Below are 23958 nucleotides of genomic sequence, written 5' to 3'. Positions count from 1 at the left end.
GGTGAGTACACGTGTGTGCACATGTGTGTGCGTATATGTGTGGGTGAGTACACGTGTGTGCACATGTGTGTGCGTATATGTGTGGGTGAGTACACATGTGGGTGTACATGTGTGTGGGTGTGCACACATGTGTGTTTTGTGTACATGTACGTGGGGGTGTGTACACATGTGTGTGCAGGATGACACAGGTACTGCCACTGCAGCCAGACTCCCCCCCGAGGCCACCCCCCAGGGCTGCCCCAGCCACCCCCCTGCCAGACTCCACTGCATCCTTCCCAAAGGATTTATTAAAACACAGAGAACAGAAACCGGGACACACGGAGCACAAAGCAGATGCAGGGGCTTACAGCTGTTGCTGACAGCTGCCGGTGTCACCACACGCGAGGTGTCCCCGTCCCAGCTCCGGCCATCCCCTCCATCCCACCCGTCTGCCCCACGCCCAGCACACACGGACCCCCAGCCACACCACAGCGGTGCCAGGGCTCCCACTGGGGCAGCAGGAGGTGTGGGCTCACTCAAATGCAGCGAGGATGCAGAAATGGCCCTTGCAGGTCCCACATGTGCCAACACAACCGGACAAACACCGCGACTCCACCCTCCCTCCCCTCAGCCCACCTCGCCCAGACAAACTCTTCAAGTCTTCAAGAAGAAAGTGCAAAAAATGTACACGGACACGAACCCCCGGCCCTGCCGCTCCCGCGGAGGCCGCAGCGGGTGAAGCACACTTGAAGCGGGAGCGGGACAGCCCAGCAGCACCGGTGGCAGCTCATCTTCCACACAGGCAATGCCAGCACGATTCCCCCACTGTCCTCTGGCAACAGTGGCTCACGGCCGGGGGCTGAGGCCTGTCCCCCGGGGCTGCTGCGAGAAGGGAGGGCTGCCCATCAGCCAGGTCTGGACCCTCCCTGCCTGCCAACCTCAGGCACCTGGCGAGGTCACCGGGAAGGATCTGCTCCCGCTTCCACTGCAGCTGCTCCAGCCAGAGGCAGCAGCCAGACACCAGCAGTGGGGGGCAGCCCAAAATGGAACCCCCATACAGCCCCCAGCCCCACTGTGTTCCCCAGCAAATGGAGCACGGAGAGCTGTGAGCGCAGCCTTACCTCAGCTAGGAATGGGAGCTGCAGGGGAAAATCATGGGAACGGCTAAATATCTGTGGCAAGAGAGGAGACACTGTGCTCACTGCTGTCCTTTGGCAATACTTCTGGAGTGCCCAAATCCACCCCCTGAATTCCTCTGCTCAAGAGCAAAACCCCAACCTACCAGTCACGTAGGGTCCCAGAGGCATCTGGCTGTAGTTGACAATTCCACCTGGCCCGGGACCACGGAAATTTGGCCCAAAGTTATTGTTGTACATCTGGGAGGAGCCAAAGGAGCCCTGGGGAGGCAAGGAGGGAGAAAAAACGTGGGCCTGCAGCTCTGGCCTTTACTGTGACCCCCACAGGGCTCTGTGCCTGTCCCCGCTGACCTGGACAGTCGGGTCCCCTCCACGGGTGGCCAGGCGGCTGAGGATGCTCCGCTCCGACATCTGCAGCCGGGCAGCCACGGGCGGGATGCGGGACAGCATGGAGGGCAGGCGTGTCACATCAGCCTTCATGTCACTCAGCAGCTCCTCGAGCTGGTTCAGCACTGCGAGCAGAGCAGGTGGTGCGCTCAGGGGGGATGCCCATGGGACCCAGTGAGCTGGAAGGAGCAGGCAGCTCCTGGCCAAGGGAATATGACAACCTCCTGGCTGGGTTCCCAGGGTCAGGGTGGGGAACTCTTCCTAGCCCTGGGGCAGGCTCCCCCCACCCTGTGGACACGCACCCTTATGCAGGACGGCGTTGGCAGGTTTGTTGCCAGCCAGGGACTCTTTGGAGAGGTGCTGGTGGCTCTCGGCAAGGCACTCCACTTCTGCCAGCCGTGCATTCAGTGCCATGGCCGGGTGGCTGGGGTCTTGGGTCATGTTGAGGTACGCCGCCCTCCGCAGCTGCTCCTCGATCACCAGGGCCTGCTCCAGCAACTGGGAGGTGCAGGAGGGGAAGGATTCATGACCAGACCCCACTCCAATGTAAACCAGTAAACCACGGAGCCCCTCACAAAGCCCACTCCCAACTCTGCTCCCAGAAGGCTCTGGCAAACTCTCCCCTGGCTTTGGGGCACTGCTGTGGTTCCCCCACTGGCAGGGACTCACCAGCCCTGGACCCACCACTCACCTTGAATCGCCGGGCAAGGAACTTGTTCTTCATCTCTAGGTAGTTCCCCTTGTGTATCTCTGACTTGAACGGCTCGTTCAGGATCACGTAGCGCGGGTCGTTCTGGATGTCCTGCCAGCGGGCATAGCCGTGACTGGGGCAGTGGTAGTGTCAAGGGCAGAATCAGACAGTCAACAGCCTGCCCACCACCCCAGGGTGGCCCCAAATCCCCTCCCTGCTTGTCACCACCAGCCCAGCTCCCGCCCCCTGCAGAGGCCTCTCTCGCCTCGCTGCCTCCCGCTCCCACCGAGTCAAAGGGTACGTGACAATTCCTGCCAACAGCCAGTAGTCGTGTCGGCGGTGCCAGATGTCGTAGATCTTGCCGGAGGACATGGCAGCCCGCTCCTCGTTCTGCCACAGCGTGTGCAGCTCTGTGGAAGCAGAAGGGAGACAGCCTGGTCAGGCAGCCGGGCTGCAGGTCAGCGCACAGCGCTTGGGCAGGCGAGCGGTGGAAGCTCCCGGGGCCACGGGCACAGCACAGACTCAGGTCTGCTGCTGCCAGCGAAGCACTGGCCTGTTCACAGCCTGTGACAGGGGTCACATTTCTTGCACAGGTTCAGAGCTCTGCAGCAGCTCTGCAGGAGAGGCCAAGTCCTCATCTCTCACTCTTACCTGTGAAGCCACCATCAGCAATGTTGAACATGAATCGGAAGTTCATGTTTCTGTCATCCTTCTTCCCATCCTCCTCTTCCTCTTTGTCACCGTTTTGCTGGGCCTCACTTTGTTCCTTGTCCTCCTCCTTGCCATCTGCTCAGCAAACACAAGGAATTGGTCTGTCTAATCGTGCTCCACCACCAGACCCCGTGGTACCACCCCTGCCCCTGAGAGAACTCCCTGTTACAGTCACTGCTGGAAAAGCCTCCATCCCCTCTTTGCCCCACAGCAGCAGCTGCCCCTCCTGGCAGGTTCCATTGTTTGCACAGACAGTGCCCACCCCAGTGGGGTCTTATTCCAGTTTCTGGCTCCCAAGCAGCAGCTGTACTGGTGTCAGCAGCATCCTCACCATCACCCGCAGGCGCACTCCATCACTGCGCCAGGCACCAGTCTCACTCCAGGGACTCTTCCCACTCTTCTCACTCCAAAGCCTCCTCACACCTCACCTGGTTTGACTTCTTTGTCCTCCCCCTTCCCCGGGCTGCTGCTCAACTCCACCTTCTCCGAAGGCTTCTCTTGCTCTTGAATCCCCTCGTCTGCAGGTGGGAACAGGCCTAAAAGAAACACTCTGCAGGGAACAACCTGCTTGTCTGGACACACTTTCCCTTTTAGGGTAAAGTAACTATTGTTTGTACATTCAAGGTCCTCAAAAAACTTCAAACAGAACATTCTTCTGCATTTTATCAAGAAAACATATTTTCTTTTCCCTCTTCCTTAAGAAATCTGCAGGAACTTACTGCTAGGAACAGAAAATGCCCCCCCCAGATGAACGTTTCTCACAATTTACAACCTGTTGTTTCAGGAATTTCTGCAGGATTTTGTGACATTCAGGTTTCCCACAGTGACATGGAGAAGAGCCACAGCCTCACCTTTCACCGGGGGCTCAGGAGAAGGTTCAGCCTTTTCACTCTCCTCTTGCTTCTCTTCCCTCAGCCTCTCCTTGCTGTCACAGCTTTCTGGGTGCTCTTCATTCTCCACCTTCTCAGCACTCACAGGCACCTTAACACCAAATACCCACCTCAGATCAGCCCAGCCCTCCCTTCCCCACGGAGTGCCCCAAGTTCCTGGGAAGACCAAGGAGGCTTCCCAGAGGAGATGCTGAATGAAGTCACCTCACCTGGCTGTCAGCCACCTTCCTGGGCTTCTGCTCCACTGGGTCCTTTTCCTCATGGAACCCCAGCTGTGCTTCTATTTTGTCTGTAGGAAGAGAAAAGCCAAGAAGCTGTTGAGCAGGGCCTCCATGGGCTCAGCACCTGCAAGAAATCCTGATGTCTTTGCCCACCTCCCTCCCAAGCCAGACCCCAGCCGGGACCCCCTGGCTACCTGGTCCTGTGTGTGTGTGTGCTGGGCTGGCTGGGACGGGTGTGTTGGGATCTGAAGACACAACCTCACTGGACCTCTTGCTCTCTGGGCCCTCGAGAACCAGATCTGGGGTGCTGTACTTCCCATTGACATGCTCGAATTCCTGGACCTGGGATGGACACACACCATCAGGTCACACAGAGCTGAGACATTCCCAGCTGGTGCTGTGGAGTCGGCGTGTCCAGGCTGCTCACTCCCAGAGTGACTGAGCAGCAGGACCGCTGCGCCCACCCTGCTGGGTCAAGTCCCCAGAACATTCCTGAAATGGCCCATTTATAATTTTAGTCACCCACCTTCTTCCTTACTAGTGACATGACCCCGATGCGAGTCAGCACGTGCTGGCGCGACAGCCCTTCCCGAGGAACGCCGTCCGCAAAGGTTTCGGCACCGTCTGCCCCGGGTTCGCACAAGTGTCTCATGAAGAGAGAGACGTACGCCCTGCCAGGGAGGCCAGACCTCAGTGCTGGCCCATGGTCTCCCTGCTCAGCCCAGCACCCACGTGGTCCCCTGTCACCCCTGGGCAAGAGAAGTCTCACACCCAGGAAGGGAACAAGAGACGCCCTTTCAATGAAACAGCTGCTGCCTCCCAAAAAAGAGCCCACAGTGAGGGGGTGTAGGTTCCCAACTTCACCTGTCTGCCAGGATTCTCTGTACCTGAACTCCTTCTCACTCTTCCCTCGTAGATCCCGGACCAGCCAGTGGGAGTTGAAGGCGTCCTGGGGTGGCATTCCCCAGCGCATGATGGCGTTCAGGAACGCCTTGCGCTGCCGGGCATTGAAGCCCAGAACCTGCAGGAAGCAGAGGCATCACTGGGATCACAGCGCAGCCTCAGCAGCACACGGCATCCAGAGCCTCAGGGTTGTGACAGACATTGCTGGACCAGTGATTCAGCACAGAGGGGTGCAGCCCACAGCCCAGGGCAGCCCAGGCACGATGGCATCAGCCGTGCTCTGAGGCTGAGGCTCACCTCGATGCTTCCCCCAACTCTTGCCAGCAAAGGAGGGAGAGGTTTGTCCCGGTCACTCTTCAGCTGTCTCCGGGATTGTCTTCGGCCACCTAGAGCCAAGCACCCACAGTGATGGACAGGCCATGCAGTGAGGAAGGACACCTCATGTGCCCCAGGACTCCTGCACTCCCTCCTGACAGGAGCAGAACCCGCCAGAGCAGCTGCCCAGGTTGTGGGATCCCTTCCAGCCACTGCACCCCAGGCCGGGACACTCCTCTGCCCTTCCCAGGCAAGGGGGGACCATGCCTGGTCCTCGGGGCGGACCATGGTCCTGCAGAGGCCAAGGAAGAAGCCAGCTGCTTTCCCTGCCCTGGGAAGTTCCTTACCTGACAGCAGGCAGGGACATATCCCCCTGAACAGAGGCCCTGGGCACACCAGTCCCTCCAACCCAGACATTCCTGATGCTCCCAAGTGCCAGAGGCTTCCCACAGAGCAAAGTCCCAGGAAGCATAAAATGCATCAACTCACTCTGGCCTTCTGGCCTCTCTTCAAAGTCTTCATCCTCATCCTCAGAGCCGATGGAGTACTCTGACTGGTTGTCAGAGAGCTCATCCTGCCACTCTGCAGAGCACAAGGGAGTCCAGGTTAGAAGACCCTGCCTGGGAGGGATTTGCTGGACAGGTCAGACCCTGCCCATGGGTGTGACAGGAATCCACTGCCAGGCAGAAGGAGGTGGGGGGGGGGGTTTGCAGCAACAGGAAATCACATTCTCGGGTTTTCCAAAATTAGCATTCTGATATACAGAAAAAAACCAATTTGAAATATTTTGTCCACAGACATGTCTTTCCAGCAAAACCCGATTTAACAGATCAAAACAATAAAAAAAAACCCAAAAACAATCTCTGAAGAATTTCTGTCCCGGAAAGTTTAGGAATCTGGAAAGTGCAGAGCCAGGCAATCCACCTGCACAGAGAAGTGCCAAGCGACGGCTCTGCCGGTCTGTCTGTGCCCTGAGCCCAGCCAGGAGCCGAGTGCCCACGGCTGTACCTTGGTCCTCCTGCGAGGTGTCGTTGTAGTTGACCTGCTTGCGGATTCTCTTCCCTTTCCCCAGGTTTCTGGCCAGATCTTCCTGCTGCTGCTCATAGTGGTGCCGCAGCAACTTCTCCCAGTAATCAGGGTCCACGTTCTCCTCTTGCTTGATGATCTCACGTTCCACCTCTTCCTGCGGAGCCAGAGACAAGGCGCTCGAGCAGTCCCAGAGAGAGAACAGGGAGGGTCCTGCCCTGTGCCAAACGCTCACAGGGATGGGAGACGGAGCGGAGGAACCACAGAGGGATGCACAAAGGGGTGATTGTAAGACATGATACTGATCACATTACCACACCATCCTCTTCTCTCACAACATACTGGGCCACTTTAAAGGAGCTGAGATACTCGTTCATGTTCTGCAGCTCCGTGTCGTCAGTCGCATCCTGGTTTCGGTCCAAGAGCTTAGAGATGGCAGCATCATCGTAGTGGATCACACTGCTGTCATCCACATCCTTATTGTCACCTGGAGAGCAGAGCAAGGGGAATGGCAGAACAGATCAGCTGGACAGCCTGGTTCTGAGGCAGGCAAGCTCAGGTCAGCTGTGGGGCCAGGGAGGGGGACGAGACACCCCAAAAAGGGGGCCCACACACCTGGTGGGGTGCCACCATGCTTCTTTTTCATGCTGGGAGTTGCTGAACCCCCTTTGGTTGACAGTGTGTCAGAAAAAGGGGTGACAGCATCTGGCATGGTGATCCGCTGTCCCTGAGACACCATGCCTGTGGGCACGAGGAGAGGAGAGTGAGTCCCAGCAGCTCAGAGAGGGCCCGGCCTCATGCAGAGTATCCCCACCTCACCTTCCACATCATCCTTGAAGAGCTCTTCCGTCCCAAACTTGAGAATGTCGTCCAGCTCTTGCTTCGTCATGGAACCTGACTTGGAGCCAAGCCCTGGGCGGACCACCAGGTGGGTGAGCATCATCTTCCTCTTGGCCACCTGGGTGATGCGCTCCTCCACGGAGGCTCTGGTCACGAAGCGGTAGATCATCACCTTCTTGTTCTGCCCAATGCGGTGGGCTCTGCTGAACGCCTGCGGGCAGAGGACAGAGCTGCACCACGGCAGCCGGCCCAGAGGGCCAGGCTTCTCACCTCCCAGGCTGCACAACATGAGGGGGCACCCAGCTGAGAACAAGCATGAGGAGGAAGTGACAATCCCACGGGAAAGAGAGGACAGGATGAGGCCAGAGGGTGTGGGAAGGGGGCTGCTGAGCAGAAACACACCCCACAAACACAGCAGAAAGTATCAGCAGCTCTCGAGAGAAGAGACTGAAATTCCAGTGAGGGTGTGCAAAGAAAGGGCAGAGTCAGAGAGGTACTTACTACACAAGAAGGAAAAGGGAAAGTCAGAAACCTGGATGTCATTGTGAGGATTCCAGTCAGAATCATAAATAATGACAGTGTCAGCCGTAGCAAGGTTTATGCCCAGACCACCGGCGCGAGTGGAGAGGAGAAAGCAGAACTGCTGAGCCCCAGGAGCTGAGAACAACAAACCCAGAGGTAGGAACAGGTGAGACAGAAAGGAGAGTGGCTCACAGAGAGGAGCAGGACCACAGAACAGCAGGAACTGCCACTCAGAGACGACAAGCAAGAGGGAGGCAAGGAGTGAAAACACATCACTCTCTGGGAACCAGGTACTCGGGAACAGAGCTCCAAAATGAAGGGGAAGCTCTGTCATCTGCCGAGGAGACCCTCTGACTGAGTGGCCGTTGGCACGCTCAGGGTTCCCTGCAGGAAGGACTCGAGGGTTTAACGGCGCCGTACGAGCAGCCACTGCTGCGCCCTGGGAAGCCAGACCTGCTGAGCGTGGCACAGCCAGGGCACGGCACAAGCTCTGGGCACAGGTAGCTGCCCCACTGCCAGCCAGACCTTGCCATCCCCTCACCCGCTCCTCAGCAAGGCAGGAAGGTGAGTACCATTGAACCTGTCGATGGCCTCCTGGCGCAGGCCACCAGTGATGCCCCCGTCAATCCGCTCGTACTTGTAGCCTTCATACTCCAGGAAATCCTCCAGCAAGTCCAGCATCTTCGTCATCTGCAGGGCAAGACAACCCTGGCATGAGCAACTCTGCATGGCCAAACCCCCTGGGGACCTGCCCTGCCCCATGGCAGTCCCTGACCACAACCCAGAGGCCACGGTGGTGGTGGGAGAGCACGGCCAGTGGCAGAGTATGGCCAACAGCAGAGCATGGCCAAGAGGCAGCTGCCAGAGGAGCAACACTTGCATCTCTTCCTCTACAGGCAGCTCTGTTAGCAGGAGGGAATCGTGTCTGACAGTCCTTCTCGGAAAGAGAGCACCGTGACTGTTGTCTCCTCTCCATCCCCAGCTAACAGAGCTCTTAAACATGACAAGTACTCCCTTGGGAGAGAGTTGGGACACAGCCCTTCCATCACAACTGCCATGGCTGCCTGGGGGAGAAGTTGTCAGCAGCTCTTCCACCTATCTCTCTCTGTTCCCAACACAAATTTCCCATCAGGACAAAAATAAATTCCTTAAAAATGTATTTATTATTAATCCCTCCCTGCACTCACCTGAGAGAAGATCAGAACTCTGTGACCCCCATCTCGTAGCTTCTTCAGCATCTTTTGGAGCAGCATCAGTTTTCCAGAAGATTTGACCAAAGAATTCCCATCGTAGGATCCATTGGGCAGCACTGGGGCCTCCTGTGAAGGCAACCTGGTCAGCCCCGGTGAGGACAACACACATCAACCACATGGAGAACTTCACTTGCGTTTCCAAAACAAAATCCTTGTATGAAACCACTCACATGGAAACCCACAGCATTAACCAAACCAAATGATCATGGAAGCAGCCCCCACCCACTGCTCTGAGATGTGTCCCAGGGTGCAAAGGCAGGGGACATACCACAGCTGCCACAGGGAACAGGTATGGGTGATTGCAGCACTTCTTCAGGTCCATCATGATGTTGAGCAGTGAGACCTGGTTCCCACCACCTTTCGAATTCAGGGCTTCGAAGTTCCTCGTCAGTATGAATTTGTAGTACTTCCTGCAGGAAGGGGGATGGGACAGACACCATGTTAATTGGGGCAGGTGTGGAACTGGCACAAACAGGACAGTACTGAATTAAATCCCCATCAGTTCACTGGAGAGGCAAATGGGACATTTGGAGGGTTTTAAAAGTGGTTCAGCACCCTGAGCCCAAGGCCAGGTCTGTTCAATCACTGGGGGAATCACAGCCCTGGCAATGGGATGGACCAGAGGGCATAGCACCTCAAACACCCTCTGCTGCTGGGTGCCAGCTGAGCCCTGCTGCCCCACAGTGCTGGCAAGCAGCAATGGGCCCTTCCCTGCAGGAGACGCTGCTGAAGCTGAGCAGGTCAGCCCAGCACAACCAGAGCTGGGGCAGCCCCAGCCAGCAGTGATGCTCCAGGCTGACCCAGGCATGGCAGCAGCACCAGCCATGCCCCAGTGCTGAGAAGAGGAGAAGGGGGTTCAGCCTCAGTGTCTCCTCTGTGCCCCCAGAACTGGCAGAGCCACACTGCCAGCCTGCCATGCATCAAACACTCCCTGCTGAGCCCCCAGGACTGCACAAAGCCTGATTTAACCACATGGAACACACTTCTTGGTGTGCTGTAGGAACACTCTTCCTGCAGCAGGCCCGAGGCCAGTGGGATGTCTCTGACCCCACAATCCCAACTGATGCCCCACTGGGCCAGGGGAAGGCAGATACCCCAGGGGAGTGTGCTGGAATCACTCACTTCTGCATCTGGCTCAGCTCCACTCGCACAATCAGCTCCGTCTTGGCCGGCATATTCTTGAACACATCAGCCTTGAGCCGTCGCAGCATGTGGGGACCCAGCAGGTCGTGGAGCTTTTTGATCTGGTCCTCCTTGGAGATGTCTGCAAACTCCTCCAGGAACCCCTCCAGGTTGCTGTGGAAGCAGCAGACCCCCACAGTGCTGAGCAAGAGGGGCACGCGAGAACAAAGGGATCTGCTGCTTCATGACTTAAAAACCAGGGCACAGCTCTCAAGGCGTATGATGAGGTAACACTCGTGCCTGGACCCAAGCAGAGCTAAAGCCAGAGCGAGGAGCCACCCTGATGGCCCAGGTAAGTGCAACTAACTTACTTAAACCTCTCAGGAGTCAGGAAATTGAGCAGGTGGAAGAGTTCTTCCAAGTTGTTCTGGAGCGGAGTCCCTGTGAGAAGCAGCTTGTAATCGATCTTGTAGCTATTCAATACTCTAAAGAACTGGAAAAGAAACAAGGTTAGGTGACAAGGGCTGCAAGGGGTCAATGTGTCATCTGGGCACTCTGCAGATTCCACATGGAGACTGAGCAGTGTCCCCTCTGCCAGGTATGCAGAGCAGAGGGCAGCTGGCATGTCCTGCTCCCAGCTAGTCCCAGTGAGCACAGGCAGCAATCCCCAGTGTCCCTGGGTCACACCCTCTGCTTCCTTTTGTGCCAGGGATGGTGTGAAGGTCCCAGAGGCTGAAGACTGTTTAACCTCAGGTGAAGGGGAGGGGAAGGAGAGGGATCGATTCCCTCCCACGACAGCCCATCCAAGGACTGTCAGGCAGCCAAGCTGCCACCCCTCCCACTGCTGAAGAACTTTTAATGCCAGAGGATTTTAAAGAGAGAAAAAAAATCACTCACAAATGCCCGCCACCTACTTTGGACTGGTTGTTTTTCAGCCTGTGTGCTTCATCCACCACTAGACAGGCCCACTCTATGGAACCCAGCACTGCCTGGTCAATGGTGATCAGCTCATATGAGGTGAGCAGGACATGGAACTTGATCTGGGCTTCCTTCTGGAGGAGCAGAGCAAGAGAAAAGCTGGGATAAGAGAGCAGGGAATGGGACACCTTTGCTGCTGCTGCACAGGACCCAAGATGAGAGGGGCTGCACTGCCTGGCACAGGAGCCCACAGTAAGGCTGAGGCACAAGTCGTGCCAACAGAACACCTAAACCCATATGAACATGAGCACCAAGCACAGGACCACAGAAACAGAAAAGCTCTGGCAGAAATCTGTAAAGCTCAGGGACCTAACCAGCCTCCCTCTCCAGGTCAAATTCTGCTCTCCCCTTCTTATTGAAGGGTAAATCAATGGGGCAAGTGCAGACTCAGCTCCCACCTTCATCCGGAAGACCTTCTTCCCACTGCGGATGGCGTTGTCTTCAAAAGAAAACTCGTTTTCCCGGATGACCGACCGGCTCTCTTTGTCTCCTGTGTAGGTCACCACGTAGAAGTCGGGTGCCCACATCTCAAACTCACGCTCCCAGTTGATGATGGTGGAGAGAGGGGCGCTGACCAGGTACGGCCCTTTCGAGTGGCCCTGCTCGGGGAGACAGAGCCCAGGCTGTTCCCCCTGCACCAAGCAGCTCTCAGTCACCTCAGGGACTGCTGGGTGCTCCACTCACCTCCTTGTACAGGGAATACAAGAACACAATAGTCTGCACTGTCTTCCCCAGTCCCATCTCGTCAGCCAGGATCGTATCTGTCCCTTGGGCCCAGGAGAATCTCAGCCAGTTCAGCCCCTCCAGCTGGTAAGGGTGCAGTGTGCCTCCCGTGGCATCGATGTACCACGGCTGCTTGTCAAACTTCATCGTAGGCTGAAAAGAGAGAGCCATGGAGCAGAGCAGTGAGAACCAACTCCCCCTCCTTCCTCTGCAGCCAAGCACATCCCTCTTTAGCCTTGTGACATCCAGCAGCTCCAAAAGAGACGTAGACACGGTCCCTGGCACAGCCCAGCCCCCAGGCTCCTCACAGTGAAGCCACCCCGAACTTTCAGTGAAAACAAACAGGTCCTCAAAGGAACTAGAGGAGCAAAATGTCACAGGATGGGGACTCAGACAGCCCTCTGAATTCCCATGCCACCACACTGTCCCCACCACTCTCACTCACATCCACAAGAGGCGTTTCTGGAGGCTTTTCCAGCTTCTCCTCTTTCAGCTTTTTCCCTTTCTTGTTCAGCTTCTTCAGAGGGCGCGTGTCCTCCCCCAGCATCAGCTCCCTGTGACAGCCAGCACGTGTCAGGGAGGGCAGGCAGGCACTGCTCTCCCAGTCCCAAGCCAAAGGACAGAAACAGCTCCCAGACTCCACTGCCCCTCCCTATGGGAGCTCTTCTGGCCCAGGTAGCACAGGCACTCATGGGGCATTGATTTTCCCCTCCCAACAGTCCATGCAACAGTGTCCAGAATGAAGAACAGTAATCTCAGAGTACTGTGGTTTTCCCCCAAAACAGACAGGCAGTAGTGCCACAGAGCTGCCCTGAAGGGCAGTGAGACCATGAATGTCACAGCAGTGCAGACGTGGGGGAAGGGGAGCACAGGTTGGAAAACTGCAGGCAGGTTTACCCAGTCCCAAAATGGCACATCTGGAGCACCAGCCTTTGGCAGTGCTGGGCCACTGCTCTCTGAAGAGACGTCACTGCAAGCAGTGCCAGTGTTTTCAAGAGGGAGGCACCTCCGTGTCCCCTTCGTCCCAAACACCCGCTCCGGCTGCCCCAGCTCTGCTGGGCTCTCCCACCCCTGGGCTCATACCTGTGGTTCCAGTAGAGGAGTTTGAGGTTTTCGTAGTAGGGAATGTCTATGTCGTCGATCTCCCAGGTGCACTGGTCATAGGGTAGGTCTTTCCACTTGATCAGGTAGTGGATGTCTCCCTTTTTATCAAAGCTGTAATGCAGGGCACGGAAAGCTGGTCACCAAATGCCACTGGCCCCTGGGAGCAGCTCACCATGACCTGCTTCCACAAAGCCAGATGCTTCATCCTATGCTTTTACCTACAGACCCCAACACCCAGGCAGAGGTAAAAACACACAAAGTATCAACACTTCCAGCAGAAATGCCTATTCATCTGTGAGTGTGTCAAACCATTAAGCTTTACACTGCTTTTCCATTCCACTGAGCAACCTCATTTCCCTGTTTCACCAGGCCTGGATGGATATCAGTGCTTCCCCTCTCTCCTGCAGCATTCACTGCTCTAGGAAGTTCTGCTTACAATAAAAACAGAATAAACACACTTCCAAGTCTGACTATGTGCCTACAGGGCACATAACAACCTTGCCTTGTTAGCAGACAAGGTAAAGCTCGCACAAAAATCAGCTGGGCAGCTTTAGTTCTTTCCTGCCACGCAGCCTTCGAGCAGAGCTGCTGCTGCTTGAAATTTCAAGTTGCCGCTTGAAATGTAGAAATTCAACAAAAATGTGTCTCCAGCCACTCCATGCAGAAAGCCCATCTGCACAGTACATTTCATACGCAGGGAATTTCTTTCACAGAAAAGAAAAAATGTCAAGGCTCTGTAAGGGAGTTGGGCACCTGCTCCAACTCCTCCCCTCGGCACTGTCCCCACCAGCACTGGAATTTACGGAATGATTAGGCTGCAACGGGGACCCAAACAGTACATCTGGGAAGAACCTAACGGTATGCATCCACATTTGGGAAAATTGACTATCTGTGTTTTTAATGTGCAGCATAGCAGAAATGAAAGTAAGGCAGCACGGATCCCTTCCCAGCCTCGGCTTCACCCTAGGAGCAAACCTCCAAGGTGACAGGGAGCTCAGCACAAGGCAGCAGATGAAATTCCAACAGAGATGTTGGCCTTGCAGAAGGACGGCACAATTTTCCTCACAGGCTCCTCACCTGTGGTTCAGGATGCGGTGGATCATCATCCACTCGGGCTTGATGCCGTAGCGGTAGAACTGCTCCTCCATCTTGGCATACTGGGGGTCTTTGTTCTTCCTCTTCTCCCTCTGGCTGTCCTCGTCCCCAGAGCCGTAGTCGAAGGCCGGCGGCTCGTCCATGTCGTTCTTGCGCTGGTAGTTGCGGTACATCACGGTGTGGTAGAGCTCCAGCTGCAGGAGGAGGGAGCCACGCTCAGCCCGTGGGTGCTGGGGCAGGGGCCGGGCAGGGGCTCTACACCACCACCACCACACTGGCTTACCTGCAGCTCCTTGACCCAGGAGCAGTGCCAGTAGGAGAGGCCCACCCACTTCACAAAGAACTCGCGCTCTGGGATCCCCTCCAGCACCTTTGGCGGGGGCACAGCCAGCTCCGGGTCCGGGGCGGGCAGCACGGGGGGGAGCAGGGCAGCCGGTGGCTCCTTCCAGGCCCAGTGCAGGATGCGCTGGACTTTGCCCTTCAAGGGAGGGCACTGGGGATACAAAGACAAACGGGCAAGAGCACAGAGTTTAAGGTGAGACCTTGTCAGGGGCCACAGGAAGCAAAAGGTGGGGACCTTGGGGGCAGCAGTGGCCCAGCAATGCTGAGCAGAGAGCAGCAGGCACAGGGTGCCCAAGAAGTGTCCGTGACACTGCTGCATCCCCCATGGTGACAGGTCTTGCCAGCAGGCAGAAAAGGCCCCTCTAAACAGACTAGACATCAAACAGGGCTTGACATCCCACTGAAAACCTGGTTGGGAAGCTGCCAGCCATCAGTTCCCACAGGGAAACCACACAGGCAGCAGAGCCATCCAGAGCTGCCCCAGGCCCTCAGGCACACACATCTGAGAAGCAGTGACGTTTCTCAGGGAGGGCTTTGGGGCAGAGGGCAGGATGCCAGCCCTGAGGCAGGGCTGTGAGGCTGTGAGGGGCAACAGCAGCCAGGAGAGCTGCTGGCAGGCCAGGCAGGTGCAGGAGCAGGGATGGAGGAAGAAATGTGAACGCTGGTAACACTCACTGTACAGCGTGGGCAGAGCCATTCACCATTTGGTATCTCTGGCAGTGGCGGGTTCAGGCAGTGGAGGTGGTAGGAGGATGGGCAGGTATCGCAGCACAGCAGCTCCCCTCCATCCTTGCAGACCCGGCAGAACTCCATGTGGTCATCCTCCTCCTCCTCGCCGCCTTCCTCTTCCTCCTCCTCCTCCTTCGGCTCCCACTGGATGCCCTCCTTCTCCTGGGGAAGCACAGCCAGTGTAAGGCCAAGGGTTTCCATCAGTCACCCGCCCTCCCACGGGCCCCGACCCCACTCACACAGTGGGGGCAGCTCCACTTGCCCTCAGGGGCCTTCTCCAGCTCGGGGTCCAGGCAGACCAGGTGGTAGGCACGGGGGCAGGTGTCGCACAGGATGATCTCCCCGCCCTGCTGGCACACCTCACAATAGTCCTGGTGGTCCGTCTCGTACCCGTCCCCTTCTTCGACTGCAAGCAAGGGACAGGCGACAGTCAGCGGGGCAGCAGAGCAGCCGGCTCTCCTGGAGGGAACGGGACACTTGCTCCTCTACCATACAGTTAAGGAAATAAGGACAGCGTTTCACCTTGGACCCCTCCTGTTACATCCCCCTACCTCTCTGTCCCTCAGCACCACAGTTCACCTTTGCACACAGCATCATCTCACCTCTGTCTCTCTTTCTCTCTCCACACTGTATCATCCTTTGGTTCCTTCAGGCTCTCAATGGAGAATGCCAGAACCTGGAGAGGTTGTAAGGGAGGCTAGTCAGAGAAACCTCCCCAGGCACCAGCACCACCAGCTGCAAACGCACCATGCAAGGGTGACACGGCCAAGGACAGGACTCCTCTCCTGGGGCTACTCTGCTCTTCCTGGGGGCTCACTGGCACAGAGGCAGGAGCACTCTCAACTCAGCACAGACGGGAAAAGGAAGAGAGGAAAGAGGCCTTACAAGTACTAGAATGGCTCATCTCAGTTCCCAGCTCTGCCACAACCTCCAGCTTTCCACTCCTCCAGCACGCGGCGGGAGCTCCCTATCTCCAGCACAAGGGCCCTTGCAGGGCAACAAGCCAGAAGTGATGCCCTTCACACACAAGACACAGGACCAGCCAGCCAGCCTGGCCTCACTGTCCGATGGGGAGGCTGGCCAGCATCACACCCTAACTGACCCCAGCCCAGAAGCTGTCCTTCCACTTCTTGGAAGCAAAAATCCACCAGCAAAGCTAAGAAGCCAAAGGATGCACCTGGATCCAAAGCACCTCATCCTGAACAAGGACACATGACAGAGGGAGCACACTGGGCACAGGGGACTGCTCTCCAGGGTAGCTTTGGGAGGGAGGTGCCAAGGTGCAGCATCCACTCACAGTCCTCCAGGAGGGAAGGGATGAAGGAACATACACACAAGCATAGCCACATGCTGGCAGATCCCAACAGATCCTTTCCACCCCGGTTCATGTGCCTCCCTGTCCCTGCACTGCTACCACAGCTCTGCCACTGCCTGACTGCACAGCTCCGCAAACAACACGTCCCTCAGCTTCATGTGCTCTCACACAGAGCCTACCCTGCTCCACCGGGAGCTGCTCACAAGCCATGCCTCTCCAGGGGCTGCTCCTCAGAGAATCACCTCCCTGGAAGCCCCACAAATTCTGGAACTTTCCTGCAGGCACAAACCCACCAGCAGCAGGGCCTGGACACCAAGAGAGCACCTTGCGCTCCACGCACAGACAGGCACAAGCACGTCCTCTCCCACCGAGCCAGCACCACAAACAGCCCAAAGTTGTATGGGCCAGTGAAGCAGCATCTGAACAGGGAAATCCAAACAGAAAAGGAACAGAGTACAAAGGATGGCCTACTCCTCTTTTTCTTTTTCCTCTTCTTCCCTCTCTTCCCCAGGCCAGCCGAGCACTCGGAGCGCACAGAGGAGCTGTTGATGCTGGCGCTGTCGAAGTCGGATTCTTCTCGTTCCTCCTCTTCACTCTGCAGAGGAAAAAAGCAAAGCACACCCAGTCCAAGTGCCAACATCCCAGCAGTCATTCTGCTGCTTTGTTCTCCTGGACAGGGATGTGTCGGGGGACAACCCCCCTACTCCCACCCCATGCGTCCAAGGGCCCCTTGCCCCTTTTTCCAGGGCTTGGCAGAACTTTGCTCCCTTTCTCTCTCTCTCTCTCTCTCTCTCTCTCTCTCTCTCTCTCTCCACCTGTTTCAGCTGGGCCAGCCCTGCTGTGTCCACGCACGCAGGCGTTCATGCTTGGCATTCCCATAACAGGAAAGGAGTTACACAGGCCCGTGGAGTCAAAATGTAGTAACACATCTGAATGCTTATTCTGGAGACTCGAGCAGGCAAATCCTCAACCTGCACACTCCTAACTGGTGCTCAGGCTCCAGCTGCAGGAGCCAGCCTTGTGACTCTCCAGAAGGTGAATGCATGGATCTAGAGCACAGCCAGAGACAGGAGGAATTTTTTGTGATGTGTGACTGAAAATCTGCAGCAGCAAGTGGTTGTGTCTCAACGCTCCTGCACTTCAGCCTCCAACACAGAGGCTTGCAAACAGGTTGTGTTATGGGAACTAGAGCTGAAGAGTGTGAGCTGCAACAGTGAGTTAATGGGGGTTGGATCAATATTATCAAGACCTACAAGACCCCCCCAGTGATTAGTTATTTAAGGGATTTATTCTTTAAAAACTGTTACTCCTTAAAACATGCCCATTATTGGTGCCCCAAGAGGAGCCCAGCGTGCTCTGGCTGGGCAGCTCCATCACCCCAGGGGACGCTGTGGGACTGCAGCTGCCATGGGCAGGTTCTGCTAAAGCAATTAAAGCATCCCAGAATTCTCTGTGACATGCGGTCCAGCTGCAGTGCAAGCCCTGAAGAATTCCATGGCAAATGAAGTCTGAAATGATGGCACTACCATCGCACTGCTGAAAGTAAACACGGTCATGTGATTTTAGCAGAAATTGTGGCCAGACACAATTGTGCTGATCAGGGCCTGGCATCTCACAGAAGGGCATGAACGAGGCTGTGACACCCCTGACACGGGATGGCTGTGACACCCCAAACTTTCCCCACTACCCCCTGGACCCGAGGCCCTTCACACTTACAGAGGAGCCCTTTTTCCTTTTGCTGGGGATTCCTCCAAAACGGAATTTCAAGCCCGCCATCTTTTTCCCCTTCCCCTTTTTCTTCCCATCTTTGGAGCCCTTGATTTTCTTCCGCACGCCTGGACCTGGAGAAATTGAAGACTTGTCTGGTACTCTACAAACAGCTGTTGCCCAAACCACCCCCCCAGCACAGTGGAATGGCAACTTCCCGAGGTGAAACATGGCTCCATTTTCTCCTACTGCCCAGCTTAATTATTTGCCACAAACTGCCAAACATTCAGCAGGCCCAGAGGCTGCCTGGACGATCTGCCATGGTTTGTGAACCACACGCCTCTCAAGGACCTCTGCAAGGGCAGTGGGAGCTGCGGACACTCCTTTGGCACCCCCTTTCCCTCCCCAGTTTGTGCTTCCCCATCTCCACCAGCGAGAGCAGCCCCCCGTGGGTGGCACCCACCCTTCCCCTCCTTGGTCTTGGCCTTCCTGACGACGGGGGGCAGGGCAGGGTGCTGGGGGCTGGCGGTGAGAGCCGGGGCGATGGTGACAGTCTCCACGGCTGCAGCCACGGCTGCTGCAGCCGCCGCCGCCGAGCTGCCCTTGAAGGGGTTGTTGGCACTGAACTCTCGCCACTTGGCGCCGAGCACCGTCATCATCTTGGACATGGGGATCTTGGGGTTCTTCTTGGCAATCAGAGGCCTGCAGAGCGGGGGGGAGGGAGAACCCCGTGTTAAAAACAACACCGCGTTGTGCATCTGCTCCTGCTGTCACGTGCTGGTGCTTCATCCCAAGACACACAGCAGTGGTGCCTCCCAGCTCAACTGGGAAAGCAGCAGAAACCAGAGCTTCCTTAAACAGGTGTATATGCAAGGGGGGCACACCTAAACCTCCTCAGAGACCACCCTTCACTGAAATACCTGCTGTTCTCTGAGCAGCTCATGGTAGAAGCAGAAATTCATTATTGTTACTCTATTTTTCTCATGAAACTTTTCAAATAAGCACAACAAAACATGGGACTTTGGAAAGGGAGGGACAAACGCTTCAGCTGTTTCCAGGCAATCCTGCAAATAAATGGAGTTCTGAGGACTGAGCTGGGGGGAGAAGCAACAAGGAGCTGGCGATGCAGAATTGACTTCACAGCTTCATCCTCTGACTGAGCAACGCCCAAACCTCAACCACCACCAGAGGCCCTGTCCAGGCCCGTGGTTCCCTACCTGAGGAACTGGCTGAAAGCCTTGTAATTTGTCAGAGTGTGATAATCTTCTTCCGAGAAAACGTAATCTACGTCATCAAGGCCCCATTCCTCCATCAGCTGGGCTGAGCTCTTGGGCTCCTGGAGATTTAGAGAGACATCAGTAATGCAAACAGCCACAGCTCTGCAGGTGAGCATCACAAGGCTGGGTCTGTCATGTGCTCCATATCTCCCTAGTCAACAACATGCAGGGATTTGTTTCTGGGATTTACAAAACAGCACACACAAGTGCTTAACAAACTAACATTTCACTCAGTCTCAAGTAGCAAATTAACATGGCACCATACAAATGCTACCCACACCATGTAATACAACACAAGGTCTTGGCAGGTTTCACAGCTCCAACAAACTCCATTTCTCCCTATCCATAAGATAAACAACAGGGAGATAGAACCTCTTCTCTCCCAGTCGTTCATCTGCAACATCTTCCTTGCCAAACCCAGGGCAAGTTTTTCATGAAACCCCCAGTTCCTCTTCTCCAAGCCTGGCCTCAGGCTCTAGCACTAGCTCAGGGTAAAGGAGTCTTTTGTACCTTTAGGACTCCATCCTCATTGTCATCCTCCTCATCATCCTTCTTCTTCCGTTTTTGCTTTTTCTCCTTCTTGTCCTTCAGTTTTTTCTTTTTCTTTTTGTTGGGGGAATAGTCACTCCCTTCACTCTCAGATTTCTCCTCGATCTCCTCTTCATTGTCTGACATTTCATCATTGCTCCCCTAAAACAGAAAGGGACAGTGGAGAACAAGCAGGGCCTCAACTCCCTGTTCCCCTCTCACAAACCCTCCCTGCTACACAAAACTTCCCATCTCCAGTGGATGGATGTAGCCTGCTTCCCCAGGATCAGAAGGGAGCGGGCTCTGATGGCTACACTATGCTGGGAGAGCCAGAGCAGGGACTGCCCAGGGGGGATTTTTGTTTCTTTCTGGGAGAGACCGTGACCCACCACACAACACTGACTGCACCCACATCACCGTGCCAAGGAATGCCACTGCCTGCTGGGCAGAGCACTCGAGTGTCTTTCTGGGCTGCCAGTGCACATGGCTGGGACACGTCCAGCCTCTCACCCATCAGCACCCCCAAGTCCTTCTCGGCAGGGCTGCTCTTGATCTGCTGGTCCCCCAGCCTTGTGCCAATACCGGCGGTTGCCCTGACCAAGGTGCAGCACCTGCACTTGGTCTTGTTGCAATTCACGAGGTTCCCACGGGTCCGCTCCTCCCCTTGTCCAGGTCCCTCGGGATGCCATTCCGCCCCTCGGGTCTCCGAGCAGCACCAGGTTAGGGCACCAGGTTAGGTTAGGGCACCAGGGCTCGGCGGGAGGGACCGGGCCCGGTCAGCACCGCGGACAGCGCCCAGCCCCGCCAGCCCTCCCCGGTCCCGGTCCCGGTCCCGGTCCCCTCCGCCGCTCCCGCCTCCAGCCCCTCCTGCCCGGAGCCACCGCCCCGGCCCAGGGCGCTGATCCCCAGGGCTGCCGGGGCTCGGCGGCCATCGAGGCCGGCTGGTCTCTCCCGGCTCGGAGCAGCCCGCGCCTCTCCTCCGGCAGGGTTAGGAACAGCTGGAATTGGGCACAGGATAATTGGTTTCCATGGGAACTGCTGCAGTACAGGTTGAATCCCCCTCTCCACTCCCTTCCCTTCCTCTGCCTGCGCTGAGGCTCCAGCCGCAGCCTGGGTGTTCCGCGCGGATTTTCCCGGGGGCTGCAGCACCGATTCCCGCGTCGCCGGGAAGGGCACGGGCTCCACTGCGGCTGCTGGAGGCGAATCCCGCGGCGGCGGCACCGCTCCTGCCCCGCGCTCCCACAGAGCCCGGGGACTGCAGGGTGTCAGTCTCGGCTCGGGCACCGGCCACACATCAAGGCTTGCACATCACTCCCACCCTCCTCTAGCACGGGAAAGTCCCATTTGCCCCCAGAACTCCTGAGGAGGAATTCAGGAAAAGGAAGCCCCAGTCAAGGTCCTCCATCTTTTATCTCCTCATCCCAAGGGCAGCCTGGGTGCTGCTTGGTGCCAACCAACAGCTCCAGCACCAGCTTCTCTCTGTCTTCGACAGACCAGGGGACAGGGCAGGACCGAGGTTGGTTAGTGCTGCCCACACCAGGCATTAATTCAAAAACATGAGTGCACACAGTGCTCGGCCTGTTATTTCCTCCCCACCCCCAGCTCGGCAGCAGGCTCAGCACAAGCTGCACATGCAGCCACTGGGCTCAGGCAGGTCAGCAGCAACAGCAAAGGAGCAGAGGGGAAACACCACAGAGTCGTGTTTTATTTTCACCCTGCCAGAACACAGCACAGGAAAAAAAAACATGCTTAAGGATGGAAGAGGCAGAGAGGGCAGAAGGCCCAAACCAGCTTTGCATGGTATCTGCAGAAAGAGAACATCACCACAGCCACGACAGAAACAACCTTCCTTAGGGCCAAGACTTCTGCAAGAGGCAGCACAGGATGGAATCACCTGCCCTTAAATCAGCAGCTCATCACACTCCTACCAGTACCAAAAGCGCTTCAATGCAGTACCTCATCCAGCTGATCTGTTTTACAGCTCCCTCAGGGAGCAGCTAGAGGAGATCAGCATCACCCAGCCCTGCCTTGGCGAGGGCCAGACCGGAGATGCACCCGGTTGTGCTGGATGAGCAACTTCTCCCCAGCCACAGCAGGAGAAGGAAGGGGCTGAGGAACCTCCGCTGCTCACCCTTTCTTCCCAGCAGCCTGTCCACTTTTAGCCAGGGAAAGGGACAGTGCACAAGATGTCTCCTCACGTCCAGCACTGCCTGGAGACGGGACAATGAGAGGCAGAGCCTGCGTGGCACAGAGCAGCAACGAGCCTGGCTCCAGGACCAGTACCAGCCAGCCCTCCTCCAGGAGCCAGCAGCATACCTCTGGGACAGCCTCAGGGCCTGACCCTTGAGGACACAACACTTTGCCTTTGTTTTACTGCAGAAAGCCCAACAGCCTTTCCACATGCCAAATCCTAGAAGCCCCTGTGCCATCTCACTTGCAAATACCTGGAATGAGTGTGGCCAACACCAATATCCACAGAAACCTCCAAGCCCTACCCCAATCATGCCCCAACATGGTAGCTTGCACCTCCCTCTTTGGGAACATGAGCCCCAAACACCGTGTTGGTAGAAGACATGCCAAGATTTACTGTTGGCCACAGAGGCAGAGGGAAGGGGGTGCTGCACTGCAGTGCAGGCACAAGGGCCTCGACACACAGAGACGGACGGTCCCATCACACACACCACCCACGAGAGCTGAGCTGCTCCACAGGGCAGGCACCCACAGGGGCCCTTATCCACCCAGCTGCTCCCCAGAGACCACTCACAAGGCACACTGGCACCCTCAAGCAGCCAAGTTGGGAAAGAGCTGCCATGCCCTGGCTCTGGGTCACCTCCCAGGGCTGGGAGAGCACCTCCTCGGGGGGGAACACCCTGATAATGACCCCCCTTTCCATCCAGAGAGACCTGAGAGGCGCTTGCCAGCAGCATCCTGAGCAGCTGCCTCTGCACCGCAGCCAAGGAGCTCCAGCCCAATGTGAGAACATGCAGCGTTACCTCCTTCTTCCTCCTCTTGATTTTGGCAGTCTTGCCGTCTTTCAGCTTCTTGGATTTCTTCTTTTTCTGTACCACAACTTGCTCTTCAGCGAAAAACTCATCCAGTCCTTCCAGCACCCCATCGTCTTCTTCTGGGGACAGAAGGGAAAACTCACGCGGATGGACTGCACAGGCACAGGACACCGCACAGAGCAGAACACCTGAGCAGCTTCAGGCCGTGAGACACGGAGCTCTGTGGCCTCTCCTGCAGACTCTCACACCAGCAGCTGCCCTGCTGCCACCCCTCAAGGGGCCCTGGCAGAGTCTTGCCCAGCAGCACGTGTCCTGGCTCTTACTGTGCCCAGCTGCTCCTGCCACTCACACCCAGCTCCCAAGGTGTGGGCAGCACACACTGCGCTCTCGGGGAACATCCCATGTGCTGCCAGCTCCTGCTCCTGCTGACCTGGGCCCACAGTAATGGGGGAGCACTTGGCTTTACCTTTCAGATCTCCAAGCAGAGCCCACGAAAACACAGTGAGCAGAGGAGAGGAAGGATTCACGTGAAAGATGGGAGCTGTGGTACCCTGGCACCCAGGTTGATCTGCTGAGGCTCCAAGCCTGGGGAGCACCATGGGCATTGGCAGAGCTGCATATGCCAGCTCAGGGACCCAGTCCCGGGCAGAGCTGCCAATCCCAGCACCTTCCTGTCATTATCTCTCCAAACCCAGCACATCCAGCGTCTTGGCCAGTCTCTGCACAGCTTTAGGCCTGTGTCTTTATTATTTTCAATTTCGGAGCTTATACAGTCACACCATTTTGGAGCCACCAGGACAAATCACTCACCCGACTCTGGTGAGACCCTGGCACAGGTTGCCCACAGAAGCTGTGGCTGCCCTATCCCTAGAAGTGTCCAAGGCCAGGTTGGACAGGGCTGGGAGCAACTTGGGCTAGTGGGAGGTGTCCCTGCCCACGGCAGGGAGTGGGACTGGATGGGCTTGAAGGTGCCTCCCAACCCAACTCATCCTGTGATTCCATGATTCTCCGATTCACACCGTGTCGGTTTAGGTTGATAAGGTAGGCACCGTGGCTGCACCGAGCCCGACTCGGGTGACCAACCCGCCCCCGGGCACCGCAGGGACCCCCGGGCAGGGGGTCTGAGCCCGCTCGGGGGATACCGGCTGGGCTGCGGAGG

General features: G+C 56.7%; 1 protein-coding gene across 1 annotated transcript; it reads right to left on the bottom strand.

Moving 5' to 3' along the window:
* Nucleotides 1-269: 269 nt before the first annotated feature.
* Nucleotides 270-16849, bottom strand: CHD5 (chromodomain helicase DNA binding protein 5). Its single transcript, XM_018079357.2, has 37 exons — nucleotides 16754-16849; nucleotides 15570-15643; nucleotides 15207-15373; nucleotides 14914-15129; nucleotides 14180-14389; nucleotides 13879-14090; nucleotides 12781-12912; nucleotides 12143-12251; nucleotides 11659-11850; nucleotides 11373-11573; nucleotides 10911-11048; nucleotides 10368-10489; nucleotides 9997-10170; nucleotides 9143-9284; nucleotides 8809-8940; nucleotides 8194-8311; nucleotides 7632-7756; nucleotides 7079-7310; nucleotides 6875-7000; nucleotides 6574-6746; nucleotides 6242-6416; nucleotides 5723-5815; nucleotides 5216-5304; nucleotides 4903-5036; nucleotides 4542-4686; nucleotides 4210-4357; nucleotides 4004-4083; nucleotides 3756-3885; nucleotides 3333-3440; nucleotides 2845-2979; nucleotides 2495-2603; nucleotides 2194-2326; nucleotides 1805-2000; nucleotides 1467-1627; nucleotides 1262-1376; nucleotides 1101-1151; nucleotides 270-861 (listed from the first exon to the last, which is right to left on the bottom strand). The coding sequence occupies exons 2-36, from the start codon at nucleotides 15601-15603 to the stop codon at nucleotides 1144-1146; spliced, it is 4914 nt and encodes a 1637-aa protein (XP_017934846.1). The 5' UTR covers nucleotides 15604-15643; nucleotides 16754-16849; the 3' UTR covers nucleotides 270-861; nucleotides 1101-1143.
* Nucleotides 16850-23958: the final 7109 nt, after the last annotated feature.

The sequence above is a fragment of the Manacus vitellinus genome, unplaced genomic scaffold, assembly GCF_001715985.3.
Source record: "Manacus vitellinus isolate BGI_N305 unplaced genomic scaffold, ASM171598v3 scaffold_46_pilon, whole genome shotgun sequence".
NCBI lineage: Eukaryota > Metazoa > Chordata > Aves > Passeriformes > Pipridae > Manacus > Manacus vitellinus.
The sequence above is the reverse complement of the archived record's forward strand: the minus strand, read 5'-3'. Positions and strand labels throughout refer to the sequence as shown.